Raw genomic sequence first — 26,850 nt, 5'->3', positions numbered from 1 at the left:
GACTATCGAATAGTATTTTCCTGGAAATGCACACCCCTACCAGTTACTTGCAGAGTTGACATTAATTAGCAACAGCTGACATTGAGCAGCTGTATTCATTCAAAAGAATTACAGAGTGAAACACAAAAGTATCGGCACAAACTACACGCTTATTCAGCATCTTGTCAGATATCATACTGTCACTGACCGGCTTTGTGTGCGTCCGTGTGTGTCAGTGCTACTTACGATCTAGTCCGTTGACGTAGCGAATAGATACTTCACAGTGCCCCCATACGGCACTGACGATGGGATACAGTCTCTTGCCTTTTAGCCCTCTAAAAGCAACTCCCAGATACTGTCCGTCTACCATGAAGCTCAGCGTTCCTTCGTCCATGTCTAGTATTACTGTCAGAGAGTCTGGAAGCACAAATGACTCGTCTGGCTCCAGGAAACAGGGGTATGTGGGTGCCGACGTGGAAGCAGGCCGGTTCTTTCCATCATGGTAGAGTCTGTTTCGACCCAGGTCCCAGCCCCAGGACTCCGAGTCCGAGCCCACCAGGGCTGTGTAGCCCACAGAGTGTAAAGGTGCTTCAGCAGTGGCCACACCCACGACAGCATGGGTGCCTCTTTGTCTAGCTGGCCAGTGAATTCTCCAAACGTGGAGGCCCCTGGTGTAGCCCACTTTCCCCCGGATACAGTCTGTGCTCTGAGCCACTGGGTGTCGGTGAAACGTCAGCTTGTCATCCTCCTTAACAAAGACATTGAGTGACCGGTCATCCGGATTCCAGGCGTGGCGCAGCTGGGTCTCGGTGCTGGCCGATGGCATGTCCAGCAGTAGGTCCAGTCTAGGGGGGCGACAGAAATCTGGGCCCCGTAGTTCACGACGCACTGGCCGATACGAGGGCTCGCCACGTACATCCACTGACTTGATACTGCCAGAGATCTTCTGGCCCATGGCTGGGTAGGTCAAAGGGAGGAAGGGACAGAGGGAAGGGAGATGGATGGACCAAGGGTGGTAATGAGGGGCCGGGAGGTCCTGCCGTTACCTCATGGGCGCTGTAGCAACACAGTGGGTCCTGGGTGCAAAGGTGGTGTTGGACACAGGTACCGTCTTCAGCCAGGAGGAACCACACTCCTGAAACACACATACAAAAACATTACGCATCTACTGTGCAGTCTCAAACAGTTTAACTTCAGTCACCCTCGGCTAATCAGGAATTACTAAGCAGACTAGTGAATGAATGAATTTCAAATCCAAATCAATTCAACTATGAAACCTTCTAAATATTATATAAATCAAATAATACAACTGTTATACTTCATACACGCTTTAGAATTGCAACAATTAATTGATTAATCAAATAATCTGTTCGTTGATCAAAACAAAATATTGGCAACTATTTTTTCCTGAGAAATAACTCCAAGTATTAGATGGTTCAAGCTTCTCAAATGTGGGGATTTGCTGTTTAACCTTGTATTATAAAGCAACATTCACTCTGTCAAACTCTTTCCAAACAACTTCATTTTTTACTGACTATACTAAAACTGAACGTCATTGGATTTTGGACTGTTGGCTGTTCAACATGCAACATCTGAAAAGGTCACCTTGGGCTCTGCTAAACTGATGGATTTTTTTTCTTAATCAATTTCTTTATCTCTAAACAATCAATTAAATGAAAAACACTTTAATTGCTAATGAAAATAATCATTGGCTGCAGCCCTCCCTGGCGTAGAAAACACTTCAGAACACAGGCAGAAATGTAGCATCACCAGTGTTGGCTTCCAGCCAGAGCTGCGGAGAGGAGGGGAAATGACTGGGAAGGAGACATGAAGGATGAACTTCTCTTCACGTCTAGCATTCCCCTGAAAAATTATTTCCTGTCTTCAGCTGCCAGTCTGGAGTGTGGACATTTGAGTTTGTCTTTGTGCGAATGAATCGGTTCTTTTGTCACTTGACACCTTGGCTGTAATTTAAAAATGCACAATAAGATATTGCAACAGGCGACACATGTTAGCTGGCTCTGTACTACACATTTACAGCCAACAAGACAAAAATGTTGAGAAATAATATTTTAGGGCTTAGTGCCTTTTAGGAGATACATTTTATGAGCAATTCCCAATAAGGAAACAACAACACACACACACTGGTAGGATCTGCAGAAACTTGCTGCAGACTTCCTCCGACTAGTCATGCAGTATGAACTCCTGCCTCTCCTCTTCTTCCTCCAAATCCCTTCTCCAACAGGCAAACCAATGTGATGCAATTCATGTTTTTTACATGTTTATAAGAAAGTGTAAAGTGCATAGGCTAAGCTTTCACAGCAAGCAAGCAAGCAGAGAGCCCTTGGTTACTCCCAAACGCACAAGTGCAAAGTGTCCCCTCTATGTCCAGGTCAAGACAAGCTGGTCTGGCATTAGGCTGCTCCTCGTCGTCTCGGTCACTCTTTCCTATATGCAACCCCTCAGATGTTTTTCTCAGTCCCCTATAGTTTTCTCAGGAAACGGCTCCACATGATTCTTCCAGGGAAAGTACAGAGCAGTAACTGGTACTGACCCACTGGGGGAGGCTTAAATGTCACACACACACACACACACACGCTGTGTGGTTCAATCTCTCGTTTGAATCTCTTCATCCGTTTCAGATGAAGAGATTGAAATAAAATTTATACTTCTTGGCCGTTTTAAATGCAATTTCTTAAAAATGTTAAAATGATTATATGTTTATAATCTTTAAAACCGTTATAACCTTCTGCAACCACACAGAGCTCGCAAAGTGTGCATGACATGAGACTATGCTGCCTGCATTTCAAGAAACAGAGCATTAGATTTTTAGAATCTAATCTGCCATATTCTAACTGGTAAAAGGCATGCACAAATTACTTTGCCTGCTCTTTATGATCAGAAGCCAAACTTTTCCACAGATCAAAGTTTTAAGTTGCCACTGTTTAAATGTCACTAAGTAAATACTTGCGAATTATGGGGATGAAAAGAGACAGAAAATGTAACCAGTGATGGTGATAAATGGGCAACAGCTTTGACAAACGACTCAACACACACAAAGTCATTTGCAGAACACTAACTCATGACCACAACCCATGAAGAGTGACAAGCTCTACATTTCCATGTTAATTAACTTATACCACCAAGCCTGGCGCATGAAGCCATTTCGTGACAAATGAGAGGAATACTCACAGCACAATGTAGTCACGGACAAAGAGTAATCACAGTGGCAGTTGACCACTCTGACATTTGTGAATGTGTATGTGTGACATACATAATAAATAAAAATACCTTACCACTCATGAACGCACATTTTGCTGGCAATTCTTCAGGCATTAACCCATCAGTGCCAAACAATGAGAGGGAGTAAATGCAATGAGGAAGATCAGCTATGTATTGGATTGGCTTCCAGATTCATAGTGGACAATTAATCTCCAACACACAGTGACATACGCAGATGTCTGCAATTCAACTGCAGCAGGCAAGTCTGGATTGCACACACACTTCTAAATTTGTAGTCAATCTGGTGTTACATCCAAGCACTTTAAGTCTGAGTCCAAGTCTATTATTATGTACGAGTTGTTAAGGATGCGTATGTGGCTAGTCATAGTGGTTGGTAGCACTGGTCATACACAGTTTCACTGAGGAATATGTATCCTGCAGGGTTAAAATATCACAGCAGTGCTTCAGTCAAAATAATTGGGCTCAACCAAGGGGAAAAATGCGATTATATCATCATGTCTGCCCTGAACAGACTATAAAACAGTGTCCAGTTCAATTAAAATAAAAAACAAAACTTAGACTGCTTGATCCTGACTGCATCAGCAATTGGGGATTCCAGGCGTTTCTGGAGAGCAAGACAGTGAAGCAGAGAAGTGATCTTGTCAGCCTCTCTGTAAAAACCGATTGGGAATGTTTGATCCCATCCACATGGAGCAACTCAAATGAGCCGAACACCAGTGTTTGACGGGCAGTGCTGCAGAGAGCACACACACACCTCATCTAGCACTTCATCTAGGACAGTGGAGGGCCGAAAGAGGTAAAAACATGGTAGTCTGAAATTCCAGCAATTCCATCTCTAGGCGTATTGTGAATCAATACATTAGGTAACATCACATATTCCACAATGGTCTGTATCACCAAGTATATTCAACCTTTCAGTTTAAGTAAATTCATTTCTTAAAGTAGAAGTCTGCAGCTCATGGGGAACCCATAATTTCGGCAATAAACTGATGCGGAAACCCTACAGCTGTGTGATCATTTCCTGACAAACTCCACATTTGATAAGCATTACTGCCTCCATGAAACAGAAGTTATGGTCTCATGAGCAAAAAATGATATCCATAAAACATCACATGTAGTACCGACAATATACTGTACAATTATGTAGATGCACTGTACAATCCAAGAGAGACAGGCTCTTTCTATTGTATAACACTTGAGTTGAGTATGAGGAGACTTCAAGGAAGTAGGAGTCATATCAAAAACATTAGTGAAAGGACTGAATAAAAGCTGAAGGAGATGACAAGCAAGGTGAAGTAAAGGAGGAACACAAACAACGGGAGAGTTGAGAGAAGTGATGACAGAGGAGAGAAACACTGATAGGGCCGGTGAGTGACTGGTGATGGCAGGAAGCCTGATAGTGGGGAAAAAGTGCAAATAAGAAGGCATGAGACGTACCATCTAACCCGACACCTCTTTGGATTAAGGGAGCTGAAATTAGAGGGAGGAATTATCCAGCATCAAATACAGTTTGTACAAACCAAGAACCATCTCTGCTTCATCTGGTCCCCTTCTTTAAGAGGCAGATACTAATATCAGCCTAGTCATTTGCTTCTACTCTGATAGAGGAGAGATGGGATGTTTAAGATGCAACTCCACCAGGTTCCAAGGCAAAAACTTGTTATCTTGAGCAAGCGAGGCAATGACATGAAGAAGGCCGCTGGTAGCGTGACAGCCATTGTTAGCATATCAAACATGCACAGCATGTGTGTCTTAACACAAGTAACCCCCACCCAAACACTAGCACAGCTTCAGGGCACACAAATGCAGATTGGTAATACAGGAACTTTGATGTATCACTCACTCGTACTCACTCACATACACACCCTTATCAGCACACTGGCATTAGAACACCTGCTAGGGGCAATGACGCCATGTGTATCAGCATGTATGTATGTACACAACCTAGCTTAGTATTCATTACAGAGAGGAACAAATGGGCCGGCTGTTTGCAGATGGCAACTCGTCTATGCAAACTGGACATTAAGTGTGACCTTTACAATCCCTCTCACTCGGTATGTGCATTTTCAGATTCCTGTTACATTTTCCTTTGTCTGGAAATAAATATTTAACACAGGGTTCCCACCCAAAGTCAAATGTAAAATTCTGACTTTTCAATTACTTTCCATGACTATAAAAAGGTGAAATTAGATTGTATTTACAATTTCCTGGTAAATTTGCAGACTTCAGTTTTTCCATCAATTCAACAGCTAGAGGAAAGCCGATGTTACAGCAGGAGCTGTGGAGGAGAAATGGGCGCTTGGAAGAAAAGAATGAAGAGCCAACGTTCCAGAAAAACATTGGTAAAGATGCACAATTCTCTGATTTGCCATGACTTGCAGCATTATTTTATTAAATTCCCTGACAATCCCCCTCTGGAAGAGACTTTTCTAAATTCCATAAACTTTGGGCACCCTCCACACTGTTCTGCAGAGTTCATTATCTAATTATTTCTGATACTCATTAATTGACATAAAGCGAAAGGCAGCCGCAGGTGACAAGGTGACTGAAACAGACAGAAGGATTGTTTGTGCTCACCTGGTTACAAAGACTATACATAAAGGGATTTAGGGACTGTTTTAAAAAACCATGGTGGAGGGAAAGAACAGCTAAAAGCGGCCCAGAGAATTAACCAAAGCATAACACGGTAACAGTGGTAGAATTCTCAGGATTCCACATTCTTCTTCTTTTTGTTCTACAAGCTGAAAAATGAGCAAATATTTAAGCTAAACATTTTAGAGACATTTTTAATTCATCTTCTGGAGCATATAATAGGACTGTTAAGCCATTTTAGAGTCAGTCATGTCAAAAGACTGTTTTCTGCAATGCTGGTAACAGGTTCTCTTTTTAAGGGTACAAATACTGCATACTAATTTGTTTTTTCATCCTGCACCAGCACAGGATGTATGTGCATGCCAGTGGTCAGCTGGCCATTAGCTGCCAAGTGTGATTAAGCTCAACTTTTAGCAGAAGAGGTAAGGCAATGAAGAAGCGTCGTCTGCCTTACTTAGTGGAAGGGCCTCAAGTCTACCTCCAAGAAGTGGATGATTTTGGGCTGACCCAGACTATCGTGAGATAAACACTGACAATTCTTTGGTTGTTTCTGACAGCTGATTTAGAGCTGTTGGCACACAAAGACCACCAGCATCAAAAGACATATGACAATGTCTGAAATTCAGGACCAAAATCCCACTGTGACTGATGCCATGACAAACCAGCCCAATTGGAATGTGACAAAGTGACCCAGAACGGGTGTTTTCTATGTGCCTGCGCTTTACCCAAAGCTTTTTTTTTTTTTTTATGGATGGTTGACGTGAGTTGATAACGTGTCCCTGCTTGAACTGCAATTCTCCAGGATTTCATCACACTACCTGACATGCCTCAGTCTCTCAGTGCCACCAAGAAGAAGACAGTCTATAGACATCCAAAGCACGTCCAGACTATGAGGTAGGCTTTCTTGTGTAGCTGGTGTTGTAGGTGTTGACACATAACAGATTGCCCACCACCCTCACCATCATTTTTAAAAGTAAAACTTGCCATGCCTACATTGAGGACAAACTAATTCATACTACAACACATTCTAGTAATAATTATTGGGACGACAATTAACGCAGCAGCAGCTACGTCACAGCATAGAGTAGCTGGAGTCAGATTTCACTTAACGCGTGACGAGTAAGGAGAGATGACTGACAAGATGACAGGATTTGATGCAAAGCAAAACGAAAATTTAAAAAAACATTGATAGAGAGAGATAGATATACATCTATATATACACAGTATATGTCTATAGATAATCTCCCTATCCAGATAGAGAGAATTTGACTTCCCTCTAGTTAAGTTATGTGGATGTGGGGACCTGAGTGGCACTGCCTTTGTCAATGTTGAGTGAGGTAACCAAGTTTCCTGTCTTGGTTTAGACAATGGACCGTCCTTGTCTTTTTTAAATCATCATAATTATAGGCACAACTCATCACCTTTGGCTAGGGATCTAAACATTGAAAATCAGATTAAACATTCTACAGATACTAAGCGTCATCAAAGAATGGTGATATGGTAATGTGGTATTCCTTGGCATTTGACACAAGTGTCAGTAAGCTACTCAAACTTTTTAAACAAGTAGGTTTCAATACAAAAACTTAAACCACAGACCCACAACAGTGGTTGTTAAGAGTGTTTCAGCCAACCGCTCAGAACAGACTTCCACCTACTCAGCTCAGACTCTCAGGTTATGCCAAGTGTAATTATGAATCAGGACCAAATAACCCTTGTGTAGTTGCAGTGTAACACAATCCAGAGTCTTCAATCTTGAGTCACTCATCGCTCACTTACTATAACCTCTCAAAACTACGCCGTGCTCACAGCTATCTAGTTCCCATGCTGGGGAGGACAGGGTGGTCAACTGGAATGGTGACTGAACAGCACCCAAACATGAAACATTTAACTAGTTAACATGAAACAATAGAACATTAAAGTGGATTTCAATTAAGGAACCTTTTTTTCCTTTCTTTTTACAACCAATAAGCATGACAGGTATGCTGCAGCTTTGGGGTTTTATTTCATTCATTCCAAGCCTGAGAATGCAGTTTCCCCGTTCCAAAGACTTTTGGAAACTGTCCGTGCCCAGCAACAGTCTTGCCAATAGAGAAACGAGAAACTTGAGAAAATGTCACAGACTGAAAGAAGCCTAAAGGAGAGGTCAGATGGACAGAAGTAGCCTGTGAGAAGGGAAGAGGCATCTTACCATGAAAGCATTTCTCTGAACAGCCAGGCAGTTCACACGGCAGTGTCAACAAGCAATCAGAGAGGCCAAGTAGAAGAGTGGGAACACTTTCTCTTCAGTCTGTAGTCCAAAATGAGGTCAGTACATAGTCAACAGCCAGACGAGTGCGGGACAGAGCAGAGATGGGGGGAAAAAAAACTGTTTGTGTGTGTCAGTAAATCGGTGAGTTCCTGCTTGTGACGCGAGGATGAGGGGAAACAAGACAGACAAGACAGGAAAACAGCTGCTGGAGGGAGGAGGGAAGAGAGGGAAAAATAGAGAGGGGAGGGAGAAGGGGAGGGCTTAGTGTGGAGTACACTCAAAGTCTTTCTCAAGCAGTACAAAACCACCCACTCTCACAGATGCACCAACTGGACGACTCCAGAAGACTGGAGAGAAATGTGGACAAATGCACACAGTTCTCCCACATTTGCAGATTAAAAGCACATTTCAACTTTTCTCTGGTGAACTGAACAGAGGACACTGGACCAGTCAGGGTGGTGTTAATTTTAATGGGGAGAAAAACGGTGAGTGATATCACAACATTTCATAATACTGACTATGAACCTCAGTATCGACTTGATCAGGCCATGCAGTGACTTCAAGCATTAAACTGTCCGTCCCATCCACAGCTGGATTCAGTTTTTCCATCTCTGGAGCTGTTTGCAGCCCATCGGCTTCTCCCCGCCAGACTGTATAGATGTGCGACAACAAACAGACTCCGTATTACAGCTCAGACGGGCTGATTTTTACATTTCTAGCTCCCTTCTGCTTCTTACCCTGTACACTGTTGGGGTGGATATGACTTGATAAAAGAAAACGTGGCTTTGGATGACACTTCAGCTGAAATGCCTTTGCCTCAGTTTGCATTATCTAATACGAATCTGCATGTTTACACCGTTTTGTGCGCTCATTTAACCAATGACTCATATTGTATGATAGTGAATACTGCCGTTCACATTAGCTTTGGAAATTGGGGTTTGTGTAGTTAATTTGCATTTTAATGAGGACCTTCACTTTCTCCTCAATTTAGTTTTAAGGATGTTTGATCAAAAAGGTTAAGTATTTGTTTCAGTCTGTCCACAAACACATTTAAACAAGACAAATGTGATGCTGAACAAAGACAAACTTGTTGGATGGAAAGACAAATATACTGCCATTCCCGGGTTCTTTTCAGGTATTTGCCATCTGGTCTCATTGAAATGAGGCTGGCTGGCTAATTTCAACATTAGCCTAGTAAAATGTACAGAGGCCCGAGGGTGGAACCAGAGGACAGACCTACAGCAAACAGATCCATCCTGCAGCTCTAACTTTGAATTGTGTTTTGGTTATGTCAAGCCAATAAGTTCAGCCCATCCAATTTAGTGGATATTGCGATGTGTATGTACGATAAACTCAGACAGGGTACCCCAAACAAGTCTCCTTCCTCTTCCTCTGCTCTGACACCATCCCCCACTCTTTACCAGCACGACTTGGCCCTACTCGACACGGCACGGTACGGTACAGTTGTGTTTCCATTACACCTGGTACCACCTCAAACGTGGGCGAGGTCGTCATAGCAAGGCAGGCCGAAACTCCGGTAGCGTAATTTGTATACGGCACAAACAAACACAACTAAGGACGTGGAGCGTTTGGTTTGCGTGTATCCATTTACCTCGTTCACAGAAATAATAAAAACGCTCCGTCTCGGTTTCCGGGGTTTTAAAAACGGCGGGTTTGATAGTCGCTCTCATGACTCATCAAGTGACGCCACTCCCTGGCCAATTAGTGGTCTGCAGTCTGGTGACGTCGCATTGTCAGCTCGACTCAGCTCGCTTGGAACCCCGGCCGAGGAGGTACTAAAATAGTACCAGGTACTAGGGCCGGTGGAAACGCTGCCTAAAGCATACCGAGTCGAGCCGGGCCAAGTCGAGCCGGTGGAAACGCGGCACATGTATCCATGCTTCTCTGCATCTCATCCCTCTCCCCTGAGAGACAAGAAAGCCCCCCTGTCGTTTGCCCCCCCCCCCCCAGCAAATGCACAACAGCACTCCTGCCTGTATGCTTGCACTCTTCCATCTAAAGAGAACGTTATGCTAAATTCCACACACATTAATGCAAAATGATTTGGCTCAAATTAACTCAAGCAAAAAACCCACATTTGAGGTTTCAATGAACAAAAGAAAAAAAAAAAAAAAAAAAAAAAAGCACCCACCACTACATTCATAACAGATTCGTCACCACTCACCCACACCTGAAGGCTGCTGCTGTTCCCTGCAGGCCTACCTCGTTTTGACATGGTCTGGTGTATTGAGGAGTGCAGCGAGCAGCAGAATGACCTCCAGTAGGGATCAGAAGGAGCGGGCCAGAGACACATTCAATAGGCATCAATGTTTGGGTTTGGGTGGTCATTTAGGGAAATAAGTGTTTTACGAGAAAGAGGTCAAAAAAACCATTTAAAGTTGTCTCGCTGATTGCAACACCAAGAACTCGGACGGCAGTTGATTGCAGGGACAGTCAAGGACTGGGAAGATTGGCATGAAAAGAGCAATGGGGTGATGAAGACCAGTGAAGTCTAAGAGTGAATGTGTGGAAGAAAAGGCAACGACAAGAACGGAAATGAGGAAAACATACTACATGGTACCATTGAACCTTGATGGAAACATGACAGCTATTGACAGATTAGATAGATGACTTAAGCTGTAAGTTTAATAGAAGAAAAAAATTGTTTGTAACAATTTGTTTGCTTTCATATTTTTAATGTAATACATCAACTCTGAGGTGGCTTTTTTGCCAAGCACTCTCACCCATACCACACATGGACGCCTTTCTGTGTCGAGTTTGCATGTGTTTATGTGGATTTTCTCAGGACTACTTGTCATTGTTGGATGACAATAACAAGCAATGTTTGTCCAAGCAAACTGCTTGTGAAGTGCTCATGGTGCTTTCATATTGTAATATACACTATGTGTAGGTGAGAAATACTTGGAAGAAAGAATATTAATGTGAATATGACGGCCAAGTAGGGAGAGATTGATTGCTCATTTCACAGCTCAGAACAGTGAACAACAGTGTCACCACTAACGTGCAGAATGAGAATCTTAGGGAGGGAGACAAAATCAGGGTTGCAGCAATGAGTAGAGAAACAGAAAATTAATCTGCGGCCATTTTGCTAATAAAAACCACTTAAAAAACAGTTAAAGCAAAACTGCCAAACATCTTAAGGGTTTCTGGTTCTCAAATCAGTGTTCCCATGAATTTCCATGGACAAAATTCACACACACACACAACACAAAAAGCACTAAAATCCAATATATCAAGGTGTGTCCTATTTGTCCAGTGTAGTAAAAATTTCTGGTCCAGATTTGGAGCCTGATATTGAAGTAAATGTCATGAAATCAATTTGTATACTTTAATCGTACTTTTCACAAATTGTCAAGTCAGCATGAAGGTACTGAATGGTTGTTTGCAATGACCTATTGAACAGAAATAGTTATTTGGGGTCTGCCCAAAGCCCAACTTCAAACCAACGTCACCGTGGTGCACCAACTGCTGATAACATGAAGTGAAGTACGTGACAGTAAACAAAGCGTTGTCACATATTAGAGCTAAGATTATCAATTAATTTCACAACACAATTCCCAAGGATTTAACCAATTCCATGACTTTTACAGCCAGGAAACTTCCATTTTTAAATCCATAATATATTATAATATCATATAATAATATAATTCCATGACTTTGCAAGGTGTTGCCCATCAAATGAAACAAGTTGCTGCTACATTACAAAACATGGAATACTGTCTTATTGTGAACTGTTCAGACAAAAAAAAAAAATACTTTGCACACACAACTACTTTGATTATTTAGGCATAAAACAGAGAAAAGTGTTCTAAGTGTGTCACTGAACCTGTTGGTTTTTCTTCGGCGTCCATGTTAACAGGTCAGAGCAGCCACACAGCCCGCGGGAGACGTGGCTCGGCTGCGGCTCATCTAGACATTCAGCACAGTGAAACTGATATTTTGACATCAAACTAGCAAGATTACAACTTTTCAATAGTTCCAGGGTCCATATCTGTACAATGTGTTACACACAAGGAAAAAATAAATGTATATTTATAAATAGACACTTCCTGTTTCCATTTCAAAGTAAGAGCCCCGTAGCAGTTCAGTGGATAGAATCCCTCCATTTATTGCTACTATTATCAGTTTACATTACATTTATAAAGAAATGAATTGCCTTTGATAACTCACAAATTATAGAATATTTCAAACTCAGTGTTGAAAGATAGCCTGGCCGACAGCGCCATAGCAGACAGACACGTTGTCTGTGTGGACAACACCTGCTTGCAAGCTGCAGCAGTTCAGCGAGGTAGCCGCCACACAGAGGTGAGGTAGGCTGTGTGTTCCCTGCCTTAGTCTTCATTAACTTGGTGATGCCATAAAACTCCATCGTTTGAACATAGCTGTTGAGTGAGACTGGAAAACTGGCAACATGAGATACTAATTGCTTAGCGATGCCTTCATAAGCTTCACACATTGATGTCGTTAGAAAATAAGCTCCACACATATTACAAGTTGAGCTGCACCAAGCCAGAGAACGTTCCAGTCATTGTTTGACCAAGTATGATACTATTGTGTTATCATGGTAGCCAAGGGGTCCATTCTATGTACTCTTTATTGGTGTGGATAATAAGGAGGCTGGCAGGATATCGGGGGGGGGGGGCATATTCACAGAGAAAGCGCACACAGATAAAATCTGCTGTTGCTGCCTGGTAGTGTTGGGAGGAGCTCCTGAAACTACTTTTGCAGTAGAAAATCACCACAGAAAAACAGAACCACCTGTATGGTGTGACTCACTAGCTCAGTGACTCACTCTACACACCTCTGGGAGAACATCTGATGCTGCCAATACGCAGCAGTCTAGAAGGGTGTTTCATAAATCAGGAATGTCAGTAAAACTAGGCCTATTTCAGTGATTCAGGCTTTTTTAAGTTATTCTGTTTCATCAATTACATTTAAATTACCATGGGGGAAAAGTATTCTGTAACGATTTCAATTCATGAATTGTTTTTTTATTGCCAAGGTGTGAACGGACTGTAACACAACTTAAAGGTTATCTATACAAGATTTATAGCATTAGAAAGACCATTTGCCATATGTAAAGATGCAGTGGAGTGATGGCAATCTGAGCAGAGAACAAAGTCACACTCACTGCTTGTGTTGTAATCCGAGCTTCTCCATTCTCTGTTTTGGTCGTAGGCACGGCCACACGTGTATGTTAGTGAACCGTTAAGTGAGTGAACCCAGCGAAATCAAGCAGAAAGAAAAGTCAGAACCACTGCCCAGCAGCATACTGAGGTAAGCTATTGATAACAGTGGCATGAAAGGTAAGAGAGGCCATCAGTCAGCAGTTGTGTATAGAAGGGATGAGAAAATCCGAGCAGCCATGGCAGCGGTGAGGCACAAATTTGTGTTTGGCTCTCAGTTGCCTACAACAGCCTGTGGGAAGTCAATGACACGGCATAGATCACACATTGGTTGCTGATAAAGTAATTTGCAAACAGCAAGCTAGTTAGTCATCATGGTGCCAATGGTCCAAATTAAATAACATGATGCGATCCGTTCAGTCTCGAGTATGTCACATCACTATTTGGGCCGATGCCCAGGATTCTCACGCTTCATAGGTGTGAGCAACAGGATGCTGAATGTATTTTGCTTAACGACAACTGGTATCATTATTAAATTTGTGCTGCCAGAAGTTGTGTTGTACTGATGTTGTGCATATGACACGAGCCAGTGCCACATGTCAAACATATTGTCATTCAGTTAACACAGAGTATAAACAAACTGTTCGGTTACATGTTAGCGGCTGCTCTTCTGCATTTTCAGTCCATGTTGTTAAAAGTTCATCTGGCTCCAATGTACAGTTTGTGGAATTCCTCTATTACTTCTACTGTATGGTTCACAATAGTGAATTTATTGTTGTGGGGTGCTTTGCGTTCTAGGCAAATGAATCAAGACCAAACAAATAATTCAGATAACCTCAAAGTGCCTTGATGTGCCTGTTGTCTGGATTTGTCTGAACAAATCCAGACCAAACTATGGTGGGTTTTTTTAAGTTATCTGATGTTTTTTTTACCTATGATTAGGTAAAGACTTGATTCTATATCTTTAATTCTCACCAAAATACATGACATGGGCTAGACATGGGCCAGCGACTCCCAGGTGCTGCTGTATTGTAATTCTGAGGTGTGCTGTAGCAATTATGGTAGTAGGCCTCTGCAGGATGAAACCTTAGCCAAAACTATCTACGACTGTAGTAGTATATATCTGCTGCTTTTGGGTTAGGGCCTGTTGAAATATTTAGCAGCCGCCTCGGATCAGTTTCCCTTGGCATACACGCAAGCCTAAACCGGTCTGATCAGGTTTCCACAGCTGGGTTATAGAATGCAAGGTAGATCATTGAAATCACCCAGCCTGTCTTCACATCACCAACCGTCAGCCACCTCCTATCACCACTGGGATACTTTGTCATTTTCAAACAAAGGCATATCTAACACTTGCTGGGGTTACCATGTATTCAGTGCTGAATGAACAGAGAGTCACCATCTGACATCTATCATCTGACACAATGAAAGGCTTTGATCAGCTATGGGATTTCAATATATACAGAAAAGCAACTATAAAGACAATGAAGGTGGTGCTGATGTATATGAGGAAGGTGGATGAGCAGAGTTGGCTGTGGGATTGGCAGCTCACCTCTTAATCCATCCGAGTGGCAGCGTCGTCAGAGAAGTGCATCTCTGCCAAGTCAAAGGGGCACAGGTCACGCTATCAAGCTCTGGTTATTTTCTGTTGGGAAAAGACAAAGACTTGATTAGCGTAACGCCAAGGCACATGTGAAGATGGTTGCCCAGTGGTGGGAGGTTCCGTTACATTTGAAGTCTGTCATTTTGATAAACCAAAAATAAAAAAAACATACAGATGGTCCATTTACAGCAGCAAAGACAGAAGCACTTCTCATATTTATTACAAACCACAGTTGGCAGAGCATCTTAATGAGCTCAAACACTGAATACTCAACGGCACAGTTAGAGGCAATGGTCTGACATAATGTTTTGCATTATACATACTAAATGCCACTATAGCATTGGTGGATGTTCTCCTGAGAAAACCTATGTTGGTTCGGGTCTGGTTAAAATACAAGCCAAGATGAGGCAATGCAAAATATCGGCACAGAAAGACAATAAAAGGAGCTTTGGAACATTCATGAGCCTATGCAATCTTAATGTTCATCAAATTTTAAGACCACTCCTTTCCAAACATTAAGAAGACAGGGGGTGGTGGCCCCTGCTCGTCATTAGCGTTGATGATCAGGACAGGGAAATTTCAGTGCAACGGTTCTGTGGTGCATACGCAGACACATACACAAAGACCCATTTACAAAGTAGAAAAGGTGTGTTAGTACTAATGTAAAGATCTTAATGTGAATCGATGCAGCAAAGAGAGCCGTGTGCTGCAGCTTCAGTGCCAACATTACTCCCCGTGGTCAAGCAATACTTTACTCCTCTAAAACCCCATCTGTTTAGTGAAGCACTCAAAGTGCTGGCTGCTTTTTCTTAACAAGCCGAGCTTCAGTGGAAAAGTAATTCTGTCTGCTGAATTTTCAAGTGTTGCCCAGCCAAAACTTGGCCCACTTGAAGAGGTTAGCAGCAATCAACACGTTTAAAAAACCAAATCATTCTAAGCCTTTGAGAGTAAACCAATTCTAAAACATGCAAATGAAAATAAATGTATCATTTATCAGGGGTTGGGAGGAATAGAAAGTCAGTTAACATTGATGCATTTCTCCCAATAACCTGGTTTCCTGTTGGCATGTAAATTTAATGAATCACTGATTAATGTGAACTGCCAGTCTCAATTCCCCTCCTTCACTCCTTTTTACACACAAAAACACAATTCAGCAAACGGGTGTCATCTTAAAAATTATGCATTAAAATGAGCAACGGAGGAAATGCTTGGCAATCAAATGAGTCCCAAGTGAATTGGTGCAGGGTGGGTTTGGTAGCACTGAGGTAGTGAAATTAATCTGTTATCAATGGGGCCTTGTGGATTCTCACACTGATTAAATGAACCGCTGCACATGAAGCACCAGCAGCCCTCTTAAGACAGTCTCCTAAAAGGTATCAAGTTCATTAGGAAACTTACCTAGTAAAAAAAAAAGATTGCATAACCTAATGAAAATTTAGAGAACAGATCAACGAACAGAAAAAGCCACACTATAATTCAGAGTGTGCACATGACAATATTAACATGCCAACAAACTGCCTTTTTGAGTTAAATTGCAGGTGTATTTGCTCCATAAATGATCCAATGATTCAATATAGTGGCAGCAGGGTGCCTCTCTTCCAAATTAGAGAACAACAAGTAAACACATGCAGGCTCACATACACCCATCCAACTAAGTGATCCAGGCCCTGACAGTGTGTGGTCTGACGAGACAGCAGGATGGCTTACACAGTAGCCTTGTCTCCAATGCCCCTCGCTCTTCACCACCTGTTTCCTCCCACTCTGCCCACACACAGCTCCAGTAACAGCCAGGGAGCTGTTGGAATGAGCTGGTGAGGAAACAATCGCGGTGATCTGAAAGACCTAGAAACATTCATCAGTCAACAGATAACCGCTGAGGAAGTGGTCCTCACTTTATTGGTGAAAAACACCAAGAAGTGCAGTCTTGTCAAATGGGAGTTCTTCTCTGGTCAAGTACCAGCGATTCATGTTCAGCCTTTACTAACCAAGGGTAGTTTCACCTATAGTCAGGCTCACACCTAGTTGTTCCTGTGCAGTGGTAGTAAAAAGAGAGGGAAAGTTCTGCTTTTTCACTTTCTCCATCAAAAGCTATCATTGAATCATGAATTTTGTGTGCCATTACATTTAAAAAAGGTATGCAATGGGGTACAAAATAATGTCTACCTCAGTTTTGGGGTCACAGCTTGGTATGTTTTTGGTATGGCAGCAGAAATATCCATATGTATGGCTAATAAGAATTGCTAAAACAGACCAGCTTTGCTGTAGTTCAGTCAGGACACCTGCCATTTTTTGCCGATTTATGGTCCAACTATGTATTCAGTAGTTAAAACCAGCTCCACTTCCAGCAGCTACAACAGTAACATGTTGCTTCAGCACAGTGCGCCAACACTGACGCTTCGGTATTAATAATCTAATGATATCATATAACAGTCAGTGACCAAACGACTACTTTTGTATCCACCCTTTAACATTTTTCTGTCAGTGTGCTGTTGGACCACGGCACAAATCAAATGTGTTTAAAGTTGTTGTGAACAGATTCACTCACTGGCCAACCTTCATAAAGAGGGGTGGGGTACAGCAATATAGTTTCACAATGGAGATATGGGTGCATATTTTAGAAAGTATTGCACTCACGTGTTACGGATCTCTCATTTGTGATTCAGACAGCAGGCTACCTTGGTTAAACCGCTGGCTAGCATATCCATGAGCATGCTACAGCTGAGTAGTGTGCTGCCAAAATGTTCCAGCTTTAGATGCACTCTACAATTATTGTTGTCAGTTATGACACTGATAAAACTATTTTGATGGTCGCTTGGGTCACGTAGCATACAGAAGGAATGTGATGTACCGAACGGTTTGGGACAAATACATATTCTGTTACAGCTCTAGTAAACACAGCCATTTTACTGCACATGTATCTTTCAAGTAGAGCACAGGTGTTAATTAGCATATGTCCTTCTACCATTTCATCATCCACTGATTATTAGACCAAAATACCCAGTAACTGAGGTATAACTCCATTAATTTTGTCCTGCAAGAGGGAAGAAGACGCCAGCTGAGCCGGTAGAAGATGTCTTCCATCAGTGTTCTGGAGAACTGCAGCTTTTAATGATTTGACATTTGTAATGATGGTTAGAGGAGTGAACCATTTATCAGTAGGAGGCCCCTGGGAGACTACAGCCCTCAGTCGTTTCTGCCTCATCTACCTTCTCTCCTTCCAACCCCAATGCAAAGACATTCTCAAGTGACCAGTCACTTGTATGGTCAGAGTCAGTTTTGAACATAGGCCTAGGCTAAATTAGCAGCTATCAGAGCAACTAGTAAACTGCACAATAAAAGACGCGTGCAGAGTGCCAATGCGATGTGAAGATGAATGAATGATTGACCTCATTAGGAGCCCTGGGGTGCTTCATCACAACCACTTTGTAATGCAGAAAAAAAAAAGGCTTAGTTATTTCAACTACTGTCTTGTTTTAAAAATACATTTTCCCATGGGCTTGGTAGTACATGCATCTGGAGCACGAGCTGAAAGGGTGGCAACACAAACACTCTCCGATTTTTCGTTGCTAAGGCAGTCCGAGTCCCATTCCACTCCATTTCGTTTTTGTTTTCAAACTTAAGAGGTTGCAACAGTAGTTAAGGCTCAATTCCTTCATTATTTATTCAATTTGATCCAATCATGCAAAATGCATCCATATAAGTGATTCCCTCTAGAACTGCAGCAGGTGATCCTGTGTTGCAAATCAAAGATTTCCTCTTTTTATGCATGTTTTTTTTCTCTTCAGACCACTGGACTGCTGTGGCCATGAAGAGTCCAACTTTTCATTTGAAAAACCAATCACCAACGCGATATGTTCTGTGAATGAAATATAAAAATAGCAGGACAATACACCGGTACGTGATGTGAGCCTTGTACCGGCTCCCCATTCTCACATTAACGCAAAACAACTCAGTCTGCCTCCTAGTAACACATACACCTTGTTCAGTTATAAATAATAAAATGTGCAAGGAATAGTTACAAATTTTTACCGCTTGTCTCCAAACATGGTCCCAAAAAAGTAAGTAAATGTTCAGTCCTGAGCCCTGCAAAGCAAGAACGACAAATACTGCTGCAGTTCTTGACACACGTCCTTCACTGAAACAGCCAATTAGCAGCATATTTTAGCAGTGTAACCGTTCAACAATGCCTTGACATGTTCTATATGTAGGCCACAGGATGGTTTTGATGACATGGAGTTTATCTGGGAGACATGTTGACAGATCAAACGTGCATGTCACTTTAGCGGCTAAACTAACTCAATGTGCCATTGTTGAGCTTGTGGCCTCATCTTCCCCTGAGAAAATAAGCCATTAGCTACAGTCAAACATTGTGCGAATTAAATTGGATAATTAATGAGTTGCTGTGCTCAAGCACTTGACTGAGTTCTAATTAAAGCTGCTAAACAAAATCTGGAAAAGAAGACAGTGGTGTGAAAAAAAGTGTCCGTTCCGTTTATGGGTAGCTTTGATCCAACCTATTCTTTTCCCAGTGCTCCAGAAACACTCCGTTTGTCCTAACCTCAGGAGAACTCTGCAGCGGAGCAATGAGCAGCTATTGGTGAAGTTCACCTCAGTGCAGCAACTCCTCTGCACAACTCAACAATAAATCTGAAACCCAACATTTGAAAAAAAAAAAAAAAAAAAGATATGTGCTACTTTGTCTCTTTTCCTGTGTATGCTACTTTAAACAGAATACATGAACTACATAACCTTTAATTCAGGCAAAAATAGAGTGATAAAAAAAACCGGAAAGATTACAACAATTCTTCAGATGGAAACCACTGCTGTGACCAAAGATCTCAACATCTTGAAAGGGGAACACAACAGGCAACAAAGTAGCTTAGCATCAGTGGAGCAATTACATTCCAACAGAGCACAACAGCATACGACCACAGCACATAGAGCAACTCAATTATTTACGTCAGTGTGCTGTGGCTAAACAATGGATAGGTTAATGGGATGGTTCAAACTAGATGTAGGAGTATGGCAGTGGCTGGATCCCACCAGACCTTTAGAGAGGCAATGGATATCCTTAAAAGTCAGCATCCTATTATTATAAGATTTACCATTCACACAGATACACTTGAAGAAAAACAGGCAGAAAGACTAGAAAAATAATGCTTTACTATATCACAAAGAAGCACTCATGGCTTATGCAAAGTTTTCATGAAAACTTTTCATAAGCCTCTGCCTCAGTGTATTGACGTGCATATTCTTGTTATCCTCAATGTCTGCTCACAACAGTGACAGCAAGCAGCCATGTATGACTGTATTTCTGAACCAACATCTACACACCACTGCACCACTCAGGGGTCACCTGAGGTGAGATGATTCACAGTAGCTGTGTGTATGCGGACTCTGTCCTCACAATGACCCAGTGGTTTGGGCACACTGCTTTGCATGGCAGATTGTTATAGCAGGAAAAAAGATGAGGACGAGGTGGTGGTGTAGAGTAGGTGGGAGCAACTGGTGGGAGGAGGTAGGAAGAAGCTGTGGTAGGGAGAGGAGGTCTTGTTAAAAACTTCCTGCTTCCTGGTCTGATTTATCCATTTGTGAATTACTTTTTTCCAAATCATTTTAACACAGTTGAATGCAAAGACGAGCTATGAGCATTTAAAGTAATCTATGTACGGAACATCTGGTTCTCTGTACAAGAACCGGCAACAACTACCTGGGCTCTCTGCTCCAAAAAATTGAAAAAAGCCACTGCTCCATCATAATAGGTGAGAGACTGTTACTTCACAGATACAAAACTGAGATGTGGTGAGGATCTATGAAACTTACATGCATGTAAAAATTCATCAGGACATGCAAATGAGATGGCTTCCTTCAAGTTTAGTTCCTAACCCTAACCATGACCCTCATCTCTGGTGGTAAAAGCTTGGGATAATGGCTTCGGTTACAAGAGGCTTTCTAAACCTTAATTAAATGCCCGAAACAGTGAGACTTTGAGACGATCACTACAGCCATCTATAGCTACTCTTCACTGGCAACCCTCCTCTTCCCCCGAGCTATTGATCACTGCACTATTCTACCTACCTTCTCAGTCTGTGTGTCTCCTTATAGGCCATTTGACACTCACATAGTCTGCCCACCATCCCACTCAACTCTGAGGACCAGATTCTGCTAAAAAAGAACTGTTTCATACAGCGTGTACAACCAGGTTGGCAGGGATTGACTGAAGTGTGGTCTTGTGAGGTTCTTAGTCCACAGCCAGTGTTATCACCTACAGTAGATGGTTGTCAGGACCCCCAGTTTAGAGAAGCATTAAATAGTCAGGACAGGAACACCAAGCAGTGCACTGCTCTGGACAGGGGTAGCAGAAAAACAATGTCACCTAAAAAACACCCACCAAAAAAATAAAGTCAATATTCTGGTGGGCCTTTTTTGTTTTGGCTAAAAAAGTTTTTCCCACTGCCACCATTCAGAGCACTACGGTGCTTAGTGACTGTCGGGGCTCCTCCAAACGGGGGGTATGCTGACCACCTTCTACTGTAGGTAATGCACAGGCTACGGATAACTTCAAAAAATCCGGACTGTCCCTTTAAGTGTTCAGAATGGCCACACTCGAAGGTGGAGTGGCAGACGGGGCAAAAGGTCATCACCACTTTCAGGCAGTCTCTCCTTGAAGGCATCCATAGCGCTGCACTGGTTTGTATGAACAGACGTGTGCAGTTGACTCAGCAGCTGATGTCATGTTTCATATGTACAAACAGCCATAGCAGTTAAAAAGAAAAAGAAAAAAGCACCACGTCCACCGTCTGGCCTGCTGCACTGCTTTGATGGCATTAACAAACCAAACCGACTTTCTAGTACTTATGCATCACTTCATGTTTTCTGTGAAAAGTAGCACTTGAACATAGCATACAGGCCACAGCTGATGGCCAGCTGACTGTGGCTTCTAAAACTGGTCCCAAGTGTGAAATCTAGTGCTCTTTCGTCGACAAAGCCACAAAGATATGCAAGCACAACAAAAGAGGTAGTCGACATTTGAAAATCATCTCAATAGCAGCTCTAAATCACTGCAAATTAGTTTCTCCCCCACCCCCACCCCCTTTTACACTCAAACATGTTGAGTACCTTGTGCCTTCAGTGAATACAAGGTGAACAGAAGCTCCGTCACGAGTAGTTTTCATTCACAGGAGTTGGTAGCTCGAAGCAGCACATAATGCGGAGCTTTGGTGTACCAGTATAGAAACGTGTGGGTGGAAGTTTCTTCCAGGAGGAGCACTTTACACCACATCCTTCTCAGATGTGAAAGATAAACAGCCCTAGTAACTTGTGTGGTACATCCGTCTCGCTCTCACCACCTCTCTCCGCAGGGAGGAACATCCGTCATCTGCTTGAAGAGCTGGGTGAGAATCCAATCTACAGGACATATCACTCAGCCAGCAGCAACAGCCAGGCAACACAGGCCGACGTGTGCAGTTCTCTATTCTGTTACCATGCACACCACGCCTAAAGGAGGGAAACGATGAGTGGGATTCGCCTCAAATGGGTAAACAAACGATAGAAACTCCTGCTGGATAAAAAAAAAGGTCTCATTATGTCCCATCTAATCAATACTGACAGTCTGAAGCCAGCGGCATTGTGGTTCTATCAGAGGTTAGAGCTCTGCCACGCCTTACCCAAGACCCCTCCAGGCAGGGAAACGTACAAAATGACCCACCTGATACCCGCTGGCACTCACTACTGAACCTGATGGGAGGTGTTGCTACTTTGCATGCAGTTCCTGCTGTTCCATCAGCCTTATCAGGACAGAGCAATGAAAGCAACTGATGGATTTATTTTTGGTTCGTTTCTCAACACATAATCGTGACAAAAGCAATAGGGCAAAAATGTGCAGCATTTACTACAGGTACCAAAGTGCAGCTGCAAGAACAATTATTCTCAACCAGTGACACTCATCTAGAACCATTTAAATGGCCTTCAAGAGCAACTAAACACAAGTGGCAGCAATTTAAAAAGAGCAATTCAATTTAGTGTGAGCCACTCAGGTGATTAGATTCTATTACACAGTGCAAACACAAGAGCACTGCTGGCCTTTTAAAGTGACCTGCTGTCCCATGCAGCCCAGGCGTGGCTCAGCTCAGCACCGATTGCTCTTCATGGGATTTCACAACATTACCATTCTACCGAGTCAGCATCAGACACACTGGCTACAGTAGTCCTCTGCTCAAACAGCCTGCTATCTGATGGTGTGTGAGAGAGTGAGTGTGTGGGATGGTGGAAAGTGACTGGGTACACAGTGTGGACAATTATCAGACATGCTTTGACTGAAGTGGAATGCCTCCAAGAGAAAACTGTTGTATGTAGCTCCTCTGACAGAAAGCATTAAATATTTCTATGTGGGGGGAAAAAAAACTCCTCCTGACATGATGCTGACTGACTGAAAGTCATGAGCACAGCAGCTCCTGTTGGAAGTTAAATGCCATTTTGTTGTAGTGTCAGACACTGAGGAATGCATCCAAGTGGCCATTTTAGGACATCCCTGGCTCTGCACAACTTTGTCATACTTTTATCCGTCTAATGCTGCATTAATGTCATATGAGGCAGTCCATATGAGCAGCCACATGGGAAAGACCTCTCATATGAACCTCTCAGGAGAACAAACGCAGTGGGACTTTTGATTAATCACTTAGTCAAGCCATGGAAAATCACCCACTTTCATTTTGAAATACATTTTTTCCCAGCACAAACGCTGAACACTAAATTTCTCCATTGAAATGAAACCAGCAATGTCATGATATCACCTTTGACATTTCACAGACCAAATGACTGATTAGTATTGATAGGAGGTGTAGATCACAAGATACACTAACGACAACTGATATTTACTGATGGAATCAATTTACCACAATCCAATTTTGATCAGTTACACTTACTTTAAATCAACTCTCAAAAAGCATTATATTGGAGGAGTCCCACCTAACTCACAAGAAATGATGGATTTAATTTTTATCTTTGCAATATAAATAAAAGATAAAAAAATACACTTGATACCTGAGGTTGAAATAACAACTTATTAAGAGTATTTAAGATATTGCAATGTGAAAGATAGTAACCAAAAGAAATGCAGTAATGTAACACAAACACAGCAGAGGACTGAGGGGGAAAGTAATCAGATGTTTCCTGGCTGTTGCTATTCAACACAGAAGGGACAATGGAGTAGCGCATTTCCCACCTCATTTGTCCACATAAAATCACCAAAGATCCTGACAGGGGCATGAGCAATATAGTTTCATCATCCGTGTGCCACCAGTAGTGCATGGCTGCAGCAGCTGAAGGCTGCTTGGAGATGTTGAGTGCTCATCTCAAAGACAATGTGCCATTTTTCTACCTGGTGTATAAGTCATTAGTGAGCCTGCCTCCAGCTATGTACACTCATTCTCCTGTTTCATACATTGAGTCTCATGAGGCAACATCAACCCATTACATCAATTCAACAGACGACACAAAAGCATGTTCAGTAAACCTGTATGAAAGACAATTATTTTCATATTCTATTTGGGAAAATCTGATTTAATATAATTCCATTAGACCAGCTGATGCCATGGCGTTGGCTAATGGGGGTCCTAATAAACAAACACAGCAAAAATGAGACAGAAATTAAATAGATTTCTACCTTCAGTGCCCAGAAGCAATCTAGGACAAAGGTTAAACAATCAATCAGAGTTGAATATGACTTGTGAGTGTATTACAGCTCAACCAACGCTGGATTTCTGAGGAGGATATGGATATTTGAGAGTCAGCCACAATGCATAGTGATCAGGATTCATATTGAGCATAATATTTTATAGTTGAAAATCTAGTGGACAAACTATATAACTGGTGACACTGCAAGTGGCCTCAAACCTGCTTTGGCATTTCAGTACTTTAGTAAATCGTTATTTATCAGCCCACATATACATCAAAATCTACGCTAAGCTAAAATCAGCGATTAGATCACCCTGGCCAACACTGTGGCAGAGGACTGACAGTTATACATGTTGTGTCACATGTACTGCTCTGTCACAATGCAAGGCCTCCTGGATTCTGGCCTCAACTGTTGCAAGACTATAAACTGCACAGACAAGAGACCGACTGATAAATCCTACAGGCCAATATTAGCTCACATGTACACTGTATCATGCATGTGTCAGGTGGCAAGTAACAGGAAATTGCTCAGGAGAAAGACCAAAGATGTGTCGCCATTACAACTTTAAAAACAAAAGAAATAGCAAACATGTAATTACTGGATTTTTAAACTTTTAAATATTGATATCTACCTCAAATATCCAGTTATGTTACGCTTTTGTATATAAAAACAGCCATACACCCATGTCCTCTTACAATGCAAGGCAAACAAATAGCATCTGTTCCTAAGGCTCCTATCCAGTGCTATAACCAATGGTAGTGAAGTTACCTCAGCTGGAGTCTGAAATGCCTGCGACATTCCTTTAGCCATATGCTACATCAAGATTGTAATTGTGGTTGGAGTAATAACCAATGTTGGCAAATTCAGCGTCACACATGACATGCAGCCAACCAACGCATCCCAGACAAGCTCATGGTTCAATGACCTTTTCCACTGGAACCAGAAGACTGTCACTGTAAATTGCTACTCTGTATGCTTCAGCTCTAAGGTCGTGTCCCACCTCTCTCGGTCTGTTGCCACACACATACACAGGACGCATGCACAATCACACATCAGTGATTGGGCTGCAATCAACGGTGCACATGTTCAGGCAAACACAAAGCACTGGTCCAGACTTTTGCATTGGCCTTTCATTTGCTGCCCGGAAGCCTCTGGATGAATTAAACATGATAGAGAACATCGTGGTTGAGCTCTGAATACTGTGGGCCTGGGCACGTTTATGCTCCCCACCCACCCGCAGCGTAACAGGGAGGTCAGCTGATGTCACAGAAGTCACAGGGTCAAACCCCAGATGGTAAGAAATGCAGTGCAAGGGTTAACAATTCCTCTGTGAGCACATCAGACCAGGCTTTCAACAGTAGAGCGAAGTTAATTAACTTTCAAACCATTTGTCATCCTGACAATTGGTGCATTCAGGTGGTGTCGGAATCTTTGGAAAAATTACTTCCCGACTAGGAAAATGTCAGTGAATGCTACCTCCAGTGACATCTCGAAAAGCTGGCGAAAACTTTGGTAGACAGCTTGCTGACTTTGGCGTCATATACACAGAAATATGGTGGAAAAACAAATGTTTGGTGGACAGGAAAAAACGTCTTACAAAGTCACATATTGCATAGCAATTTTCTGATCACATTAGTAATACCTTATCTTATTTGGTGGTTTAAGGACTGTACTGGTTCAGCAACTGGTCTAGGACTTATTTGAATGCTCGGAGCAATAAAATACAACACATTTCATGAATACACCATATTATGGAGTTGTCATGGAAAAATTGCTTGCGTGCTAAAAAAAAAAAATTGAATCAATAACTAAATTTGGTTTTGTTTATCGCACCAACCACAACTAAAACCGAGACCGAGAACAACAACAGAGTGCCTAGCTACCACATCAGCCAGCTATCTTCTCCATCTCACCATCTGCTGTGGTCCACCCACACAAATCTCTCATAACACTTGATCTGGACAGTAGCCTGCCAAAGCCCAGGAGGGCAAAGCAGATGGTGCAGTTACAGGCAGAGCATTTAGCCCCTGAATAGCAGGCAAACCTTAAAAATCGAGCGGTCAGTGAGCGCAGTCAAACAGCCCACTTTCTATTGCTTCAAGGACTTAGAGCTACTTTGTTTGCTCACCTGAAATAACTTCAACATTTGTTTAGTCAAAGCTTGGAAAAAAATAAACCGTCTGCTTCTGCTTAGTTAAAAATCTCCTCAAAATATAGGCCAAGTGCAGGCAACAGAACCATGTCACTTCCCTGGCACACATAAGGAGAGATGAATCCCAGGGGAAACTATCATTTGGTTTATGCATGAATAAGGCAGAAGTAAAAGTGCTTGGAGGCAGCTTATCGGTTTGCAGCAGCAGCA

General features: G+C 42.4%; 1 protein-coding gene across 1 annotated transcript in view; it reads right to left on the bottom strand.

Moving 5' to 3' along the window:
* The window catches only part of LOC139200225 (SPRY domain-containing SOCS box protein 4-like), a 41,664-nt gene that overhangs the window by 13,844 nt on the left and 970 nt on the right, over positions 1-26,850 (bottom strand). Inside the window, exons 2-3 of the mRNA XM_070829476.1 lie at positions 14,762-14,854; positions 226-1,114 (exon numbers count right to left, since the gene is read on the bottom strand). Coding sequence (XP_070685577.1) covers positions 226-934 — 709 coding nt within the window. The 5' untranslated portion in view covers positions 935-1,114; positions 14,762-14,854. The remainder of the gene's footprint in view (positions 1-225; positions 1,115-14,761; positions 14,855-26,850) is intronic.

This window comes from Pempheris klunzingeri, chromosome 4 (assembly GCF_042242105.1).
Source record: "Pempheris klunzingeri isolate RE-2024b chromosome 4, fPemKlu1.hap1, whole genome shotgun sequence".
Taxonomy (NCBI): domain Eukaryota; kingdom Metazoa; phylum Chordata; class Actinopteri; order Acropomatiformes; family Pempheridae; genus Pempheris; species Pempheris klunzingeri.
This window is presented reverse-complemented; position numbering and strand designations above follow the sequence as displayed.